Source organism: Seriola lalandi, unplaced genomic scaffold (genome assembly GCF_002814215.2).
Source record: "Seriola lalandi dorsalis isolate HSWRI2012SDOR001 ecotype SW California unplaced genomic scaffold, Sedor1 jcf7180002054311, whole genome shotgun sequence".
NCBI lineage: Eukaryota > Metazoa > Chordata > Actinopteri > Carangiformes > Carangidae > Seriola > Seriola lalandi.
In genome coordinates, this window is record NW_019524864.1 from 156,055 (window position 1) to 165,297 (window position 9,243).

A 9,243-nucleotide genomic window follows, 5' to 3' on the forward strand; every position below is an offset into this window, starting at 1 on the left:
CCCAGCCCCCCCCTCCCAAAATAACTTTATACAAACCGATAAAACTTCACAACAATTCACCATCAACACAAAGGTCACACAAAGCTCCGTCATTATGTTCATCCATAAAAACTAAGAACAGCACACGTCAGCATCCCCGTCATTCGCTCATGTGTTGTTGGCATGATCACACACACACTCATACACACACACATACACTCTTTGCCTCTCTGTCACACACTCACATGCACACAAACACATTCCCAGGGGATTAAAGACAGGCAGCACTTGCAGTCAGGTCAGGTGTATGTCTCTATTGCATCACGGCTCATCACATCCTTCTGTTGCCAAACAGTGAGACAGCTTGTTTAAGTGTGGTCGTGGATTATGAAGAAAACTCCAGGACTAAAAGCAAAGGAGGAAAGTTTTGAGGATTCAATGAGAGAACAGGAGGTGAGAATTTGTTAGTGTGTATGCAGGTGGGGTGTGGAGGTCGGAGGTCGGCTGTGTCCAGTCAGTCGTGGATGACGATGGGGCCTCGCATCCTCAGGCTGGGGTGAGGGTGCGGAGGGGCCAGGACGAGTCCCTGCGGAGGGCCCTGGGAGACCCTGCGTAGGGTGATCTGCTCGCAGGGCTGGCGGCAGGCGTGCCTCAGCTGGGAGCGGGACAGCAGCCGCCTGGCCCTCCTGGGGGTGTGGAGACAAGACAGGACATAAGTGCAGGAGAACATACACCGATAGAATAATATCCAGACTGAAAGATCATAGTAGTAATAACAGTTGCAGTGGTGGTAACTAAGTACATTTACTCGTGTTAAGGTATTTTCTGCTACATTATACTTCTACTCCACTGCAATACAATGGCAAATATTATAGTCTTCACACCACTATATTTATCTTACAGCTGTAGTTGCCAGTTACATTACAGATTTATATTAATTAGTATAATCAACAAATAGACCAAGATGCATTAGTTTGGAATAAACTACCCAGCAGAATATAAAGTAATTAAAATTAGCTCCAACTCTATCAGCTGCAACATTAATGCTTTAATTATTTTTATCCTATAATATACATTAACTTAAAATGGGCCAATCTGCATAATGAGTGCTTCTCACTTTTGGTATTTCTGAATATATCAATTTGCCCATTAACTTGAGTTTGAGTTGATAAACAATATAAAGCCTCTACAATTCCATCACAGCTGTTCAATCCTTGTTTTTCTGATGACTTGTGCTGAGATTGTTTTGAACCTGTCGGGCTCAGCTGTTGGTTATGCGAGTGGGTGGACAGAGTAGTAGTGATGACATTTTAATTTGAGTCACAACTCTCACTCAGAGCACAACGTACGCTGTGGCTGCACTGCGCTCTGGTCTGTTGAGTTTATTGATGTAGGAGAAAATGATTAATCTCTGCCTCTGATATTTGGTCAGTTTCACTTTGATAAAAAGCACACTCACTGTATTTGAGTGCTTTAAAGGGACAGTTCAACAATTTCTTCATAGTTATACAAGAGGATTGATGCCACTCTCCCGTCTGCAAAGTAGATATGAAGTTACTGTCTGCAGCCAGTTAGCTTAGCTGAGCGAAAAGACTGGAAACATGGGGGGAAGCAGCTCGACGGCCTCCATCCAAGGTTAACAGAACTCATCTACCGCAGCCTTTATAACTCACTGCTTAACATGTCGTTTGTTTAAAAGCCAAAGAGTAAAAAATGGCAATTCACAATTTTAAGCAAAGGGTATGTGCCAAACTATTTGTTTGGTTTTATTCGTATTAAACAAACAAGATACTGTGGGGGGCTTCAGAGGTGCTGATAGGTCAGTGTGGTTACCTTTGGACGGACGCCAGGCGAGGCGTTCCCCCTGTTTCCCCCTACTGGCTTTAGCTTCATATTTACTGTATGCTCGGCAAGAGAGTCAAGAGGGGTATTTTCAAATGTGTCAAACTTTTCCTTTAAGGTTTTTTTCCTTAATTGCATGTTTTGTGATTTGGGAAATTGCAGATTTTGGATTTTATTGCATTTATTTCTTTTCTTTAACTAGGACATTTCTATTTTACAGGACACTCAAGAGAAGCTTGACGATTCAAAACACATTGCATTTCTTCATGAAACGTGTTTTGAATGTGGTGTTTGAGGCCTTACATTTAAACATTACAGCTGAAAATTCAGTAGTAGCCAAAAATGTATGATTGCATCTTTATGTCTCAGAGAGTAACAGTGACTACGCCTACAGCTAATGTTTGTCTGAATACATTATTTATATGTAGCTGACTACAGGCTTGATGTGTCTAGTGCTTCTAGCTGCTTCTCATTACTGTGGCCATTCTGCAGTTTGGCTGCAGCAGCCTGCAGTGGAAAAAAAAGAGTGGCAACACAGAAATAATGGCTATGGGCTGTGGGCTGTGGGCTTTAGGAGATGGCTTATTCGTCATGTATATTATCGGTCTACCGGCAGTTTGACAAACAGTGCATGCTGCTGAACTACTGGTAGTTAATTGCTTGATTGCTTGGTTGTAAAAATGTCATTACTCAACAATCAATTCCGTTTTAAGAACATAGTTTGTTTTCTTTGTTCAGCGGCCCTGCTGTAACGAGCAGCAGCTTTATATGAGGTGTAAAGCGCAGAGACAAAAGATGGAGAAACTAATAAAGAGGGAAGACGGTGAAATTTAAGTCAGTTCAAATGATTAAATACAAGAAGAAGAGTTCAGTTTAAGGCCACCAAATTAAGGTTCAAGGCCGCTGAGAAAGTAATTAGAAACAGTCGCCTTTTCTCATTTCGGGAGGATTCACTGAAGCAGAGTGAAACATGTATCGAGCGTCAGGAATAGAATTACGAAGACACAGCTCATGTTATAAAGCAAAAGAGAGGGACATCTCTGCGGGATTTTTCAGTGGCTCACTGGTAATTTCCAGACTGCAGAGGGGCTCTGTGCCGAGAGAGGGAGGCTCTTTTTTTGCAGCCTCAGACACTAAACACAAAGATCACGTGGCACACTCACCAATGTTGGACACGCCACTAATGGAATTCATTTGGAGACAAATGAATGCAAATGCACCACAATGTATAGGTGATTATTCATTGTTCCCTTTAGGCGGTCAAGGAGAAGCCTTTCAAATCTAATGCACAGCAAAGCCCTCTACATGTGCTGTCATTTTCTCCCTCTTTCACTGCTCTCTCCTCAGCACCGAGGATGTTTTTCTTGTATTGTGAACAGGAAAACACATCTACTCCCTCCAGATTCCCGCTGTTGATAAAATCAGCACTATAGATCTCTCATGCAGACTCTGTACATTATGTGCCTGTATATCCTCGCTCAATAAATACGTCTCAAAAGTGCATGCAACTGTCACGCATCTACACACACATCCCCCATTTTTCTACAATCTCGTATACTCTGTATTGTACTTGTACTGGTACACAGCATTACATACATATTGTATGTAATGCTGTGTACCAGAGCAGAATATAAACCGGACAGGAACGGAACAGATTTTGCTCTGGTGGCACATTATCTAAAGCTCTGCTGTTTGTCTGTTCAGCTGGCCGTCGGGAGGAAAGCAAGCATGTAAATCCACTGTCAAACACAAATCAAGCTATCTCGTCCACATTTCTCTCTTTCGCTTTCTCCCATTCTGTTCCAATTCCTGATGCTTTGTCCTGTTATTTCTCTGTCCAAATCTGACGTATCTGTATCTAACACTCGGCACAGCCATGGAAGAGTTAAGCGCATCCTTCAATTAAGTAAAAGTACCAATACTACAATATAAAAAATTACAAGTTAAAAAAATCCTACTTGAAAGAAGTTTAGTATAATCAGCAAGAATCAAAAATAAAAGCAGTCGTCCTGCAGAAAAATGGCCACTGTGCCTGATGTATTACTGCTATATAACTTTATTAGATAATGAAGACGCATTGATCCGAAAGCAGCAATTTGCTGTTGTAATTATTTTACACAGAGTTAGGTTTTTTCAGTCTAGTGGTTCCAAACCTAAAGCCCATGATAACTCACACAAGATAAATCTGAGGTGTCGTGAGGCTGCTAGTTCTGCTTCACATTTGGACTATTCTCTAATCTTTGTTTAATATATACATGTATTGCATTTTTTGTATTTTCATTATATTTCGGAATATTGGATGATTTCACTACACAGTTGTCTGTGTTAACTGTCTGAGAGGTTTACAGCCACTGGCAGTGTAATTTTGTGGGATGAATCAGGCACTAACCAAATGCTTGCTGGTTCTTACCGGTAAAAAAAGAAAAAAAAAAAAAGACCTTGGCCAACAAGGGAATAACAAGTTTTGGGGAAAAGTAGAAATAAATTACACTCTAATACATACTTATTATACAGTATTTATATTGTTTTGTTTTATTCAATTGTGCCAACATTAAAGTACCAGCAGGAACCACTCAGTATTTTATTAGAACCTGATTCACTCAATGAAATTACACTGTAAATCACAGGCTGTATTAAAAAGTCTTACCTAAACCTTGATCTGAAAGGCAACAACAACGGAAATAACAAGTGCACTTACCCCCTTTCAAACATTGTGGAGTAGAAGTATAAAGCAACATATAATGTAAATACTCAAGCAATGCATTACAAGTGTACCTGACTGGAATGATTGCTAGAGATATTCATGGTCCCCAGAGGTTGAATATTACTGGCTCTACTGATCCCCTGACTGTGATTAACATTTTTCTTTTTATCATTTCAGTGTAAAATAAAAAAGGCTTTGAATGGATCGCCATCAAATCACAAAAAAACGTTTTGTTTCCCAGAGAATGAATTGTGATAATTTCTTGATCCCACAACTGTTCATGTTCTTATTATCTTATTATTCACTGTGTAACTTATGCTCAGAAAAGTGTTAATTTGCCATCTCTCTCTGCTTCTGTCTCTATTTGTCTCTCTTGCCATCCTCCTTGAATAAGTGGGAGTGATCTCCTCTCTGCTCTGTGACACACTGCGCTCTTCATCACACTGAGAGAGCGAAAGAGGAGCAGAAAGAGATGGAGAACGGGGAGAAAATGAAACATCCGAACATCTCTCATTAGCAGCAGCCTTTTCAGAGAAGATCTATTAATGTCTTTTATTCAGAAATGCATTAATTGTCTCCACAAGGAGAGTGAATCGCAGTATAATGTAACAGAAAGGGTACAGTATTCAGAATGAAGCTATCTCTCTCTCTCACACACACACACACACACACATACACACACACACACACACACACACACAGCCATGTTGTCTTGGTGGGAAGTGAGTAATCCATATGAGTCCAGCCATGGTTAATGTGGTAATGATATTCCCACTCAGGCCCCAGTGGTGCCTGGCTCCTCGCTGGCCCATCTGTACCAGTTAGCCGCTCTAATTTTAGCCCCGGCGGTCCGAGGGCGGCTGTGAGGGCCGGGTGCCATGGCTCATTTAGACACAGGCTTAATGGAGGAACATATTTCTCTCTCACATGCAGACACGCAAACTTTGACTCATTACGTGCATGAGAGAGTGTGTGCTATGTGTGTGTGTGTGTGTGTGTGAAAATAAAAAGAAACATATTTTTGTTGTGTGAAACATTAATACACTGTGTGTTTATTCAACTCTAATTTCAATCATGTTTGCAACATAATTTGTTCTGATGGTCAAGAGAAACAGGCAATAAATATAAGTAATCCGTGTGTGTGTGTGTGTGTGTGTGTGTGTGTGTGTGTGTACATATATATATATATATGTATGTGGGTCAGGCAGGGACATGAATGCCGGGTGTCTGTGTTTTTGTGTGGACACCTGTATGTTTCTGTGGAACGTGCACAGGCTGTGAAAACGAGTCTCGCCTTGAGACAACAAGGGCTTATCTATGTACAGAGCAATAAAAAAAAATCAATCACTGCAGGATGCTAGCCATCGCATTTTGTGAAATTGTGTGGGAATTTGTTCCGAACAAATGAAAATGTTAACCCGAAGATGGCGCTGGATGAAAACTTAGGGGTTCACCAAAGTTATTACAGTTCATCCTGAGGGGAGCATGAATGACGAAATTTTGATGGCAATCCAACACTAAAAAAATTCATAAATAAATAAAAAAACAACCTGAATTGTGACGCTGAGGAAAAGTCAAAGGTCCAATAAAATGTAATGATAAACCCTCCGATGGCTGACGAGATATTTCAGTCTGGTCCACTTCAGTTTAGGATCCTTGCTGCAACAGTGAGGCACTAGCTTAAAAAATGTCAAATATATTTTGAAGGCTAAACTTCAGCCTCGAATAAAAGCAGCTCAGTGTGTCTGTCTTCAGGGTCGTGGTTACATTTTTTAAATACTGAGGTCGATTACATAGATATCCTCTCGCCAATGAAGGATTAAGTGTTTCCTTTTTATTTCCCAGCATGAAGGTCTGCATGAAAAGCTGCTTCAAAGCCAAGGGAATTAGATTCTGCTGGACCAACAAATACTGAATCAACCACATTTTTTCTCTTTGGCTGAGAAGTTCAGATTTGCTCTGATTATCTTATATTTTCATCAGTTTCGTCTCGGATACATTTCCATCCAATCAAAAATATCTGTCAAAAATTAGGCTTAAACAGTGTTTTATAGCTGTATGAACAGGTGGTGGGTTGTGTTTTAATGAAAATAAACTCATCAAATCAATTTTAATTGATTTTATATTTTTACAATGATGCATTGATGTGTTTTTTTTAACACCCTTGGATGGTGCAAAATGAGAACTAGACTCTGCCGGCTTCCCAAGCTGCCACTCAGTTTCAACTCAGTGGGTCTGTGTGAATTTAAGCACAACGTACGCACTGTGTATCTGTATCTGTTTGTGTCTGTGTGTCTTTGTGTGTGTGTGTGTGTGTGTGTGTGTGTGCACTACACACAGCTGTGTGAAGTCAGCACAGGACAAAAATAACTCCCTGTCCTCTTTAGTCACAGCTCAGTTCCTCTTATCTGCTGTCGCTCGGCTCTCAGCATCACTTGCTTTCCCTTCTCACACACACTCACACACACACACAGTCAGCCAATCAGAGGTCAGAAAAGGGTCACCTTTGCTTACCTGGTCTCCCGGGTGACAAGGAAGAAGCTATCATCGGGGGCATCGATCCAGTTTGGGCGTCTTTTACGGATCATCACTCCACCTCGGGTGTTTCCACTGCTGCTGCTGCGGCCGTTGTGCTGCAGAGAGACAATTAAATGTTACCTAATGACAATAATCAGTGATTCAGTGGTGCAGGATTTGCTATTACAAAAAAAGTATAAGACACCTACGAGGAGGGGTGCACCTGTTGTACCTGGGTTCTCTGCAAAAACAAAGCCACAGCAGTGAGAGAAAGATGCAAAGTATGCATGAGGGAATCTGTCAGTTGTGAATAGTATTGATTAGTTTGTTACTTTTCCTATTTACAAGTGGTGCAACAAATGACTGTGTTTCAATTTCAGTAAAAATAGTGAAGTTACCAATAAAAAACAAAGTGTCAGACTGAAGTTGAATCATCCAAATTATCCAAATGACCCCCATCTGCTGATTCGTTTTCATTAGAATTAGTTGTCATTCTCTCCAACGAGCTAGTTTAGATAAGAAATGGCAGAAAAGGTTATCAACTCCGGGTGTATCTCCACTAATCGGATTTTATCAAGCAAAAATGATCACAAGAACATTAGATATCAACACTGTTTGGTCCCCAAGGTTCATTCACATCAGAAGTAACTTAGTTAAAAGCAAGAGGGGATGCATTTTCCAATCTTTTTTGGGGGGAACACGTCACGACTTTTGCTTCTGGGCAGGATTAAGTTAAGGAACAACAGTCTAATTGGAAAAACAAGCCATAATTACTTTTGTGGAATTAGTTTTTTTTTTTGGTGTTTGTGAAAGAAATGAGTGTCTGTGTGCGTCTACCTGAGCGCCTGTCCGGCTCAGCCCTGCTGTGGTGATGGTAGCTGCGTTTTCCCAGCATGCCATGGGGGCCGTGCGGGAGAGAGGAGAGTAGGCGTCGAGGGGGAGGCGTCTGCAGGCCCGGGGTGCGGTGGGAGCGAGGAGCGTGAGCTGCCGGACGGGACTCTGGAAGAGACACCACACTGGAGCTGCATCAACTGGCTCCCATGGACCAGCAGAGTATTTCTACTCATATTTGATGGATTTGACTGTTTAATACTTTTTCATTCAGTACAACGGAGTAAAAAAAGACTGATTATGATCAAATTTACTGTATTGATTTACCTAGAAACTGGAGGACACTGGTCAGAGTGCTCCTTTGGGCGGCTCTGGTTTTGGGTAGGCGAGTCCCCTGCCCTTCTGACACCCTTAACATGTCTAAATCAAACACACACACACACAGACATTTTACAAAACCATTGCAGTGTTTCTCAGACTGCATAAACTCCCTCTACTCTTTTCTGCCTGACTAAGAATACTAAATACTGTTGAATATTTATGCAGAGTCATGCATTTAAAAAACAAAGTCAGTGTGTAAACTGAATTCTGCAGTTTTATAAAAGGGGAAACCTGTTTATGATTGGAACAAGGACGTCTTATGTAGATGAAAATGACCTGTTCTCCAATGTGGAGCAACATCACAAGATGCAGGAGTCGATGCACATGAGCAAATCACTCTGAGGTAGTAATATGGTGGCTTGCTTCCAGGGATGGCATGAACACTAAAAACAATCATCTCTCCCACATGCACATAGAATGTTCAGTACATGCTTACATGCACACACAAACAAAAAAAGAAAAGAAAAACGTATTGTAAACACACATACATGAGAATATGGAGGCGTTATGAGAGCAGGCACTGAAGGTTGAGTCCATGCTGGGGAGGGGAGGCGTGCCGCTGCGGTTCCTCTGAGTGTGGTGGAGTTGATGGACAGATAACATGGACACATGAAGCACAAGGACTCGGAAGAGATGCTTTCAGGTGTGACTTTATTGGAGGTCTACTCTCACATTCACACAGTGATGAAAGAAAAGAGCAAAAAAAAGGAGGTAGAAGATGAGATGAGAATATTGCAACAGTTGTTAGAAAATGGAGGACGACAAGGAGGCAAAGTGGAGGGGGGGTTGGGGGGTGGAGGGGGGATGGTGGTGGCTCTGAATGGTAAATCCTGGCCGCAGGATTTACAAGACAGAAGAGGCAACAGGATGGATTCTTATGAATATTGCATGATTTGAACACAGGAGGAACAGCTGAGTGGATGGCATGGCGAGAAACCACAGTCCAGTAAATGGCTTCTTATGGCCTGAGCCTGGTCTACAGAGAGGGT

The 9,243-nt window shown here is 41.6% G+C and overlaps 1 protein-coding gene across 1 annotated transcript in view; it reads right to left on the reverse strand.

Annotated features, from left to right (window-relative positions):
* Positions 1 to 30: 30 nt before the first annotated feature.
* mta3 (metastasis associated 1 family, member 3) overlaps positions 31 to 9,243 on the reverse strand; it is a 26,997-nt gene continuing 17,784 nt past the window's right edge. The window contains exons 15-19 of the mRNA XM_023406551.2: positions 8,201 to 8,293; positions 7,880 to 8,041; positions 7,252 to 7,283; positions 7,040 to 7,158; positions 31 to 665 (exon numbers count right to left, since the gene is read on the reverse strand). Of these exons, the coding sequence (XP_023262319.1) occupies positions 494 to 665; positions 7,040 to 7,158; positions 7,252 to 7,283; positions 7,880 to 8,041; positions 8,201 to 8,293 (578 nt within the window). The 3' untranslated portion in view covers positions 31 to 493. The remainder of the gene's footprint in view (positions 666 to 7,039; positions 7,159 to 7,251; positions 7,284 to 7,879; positions 8,042 to 8,200; positions 8,294 to 9,243) is intronic.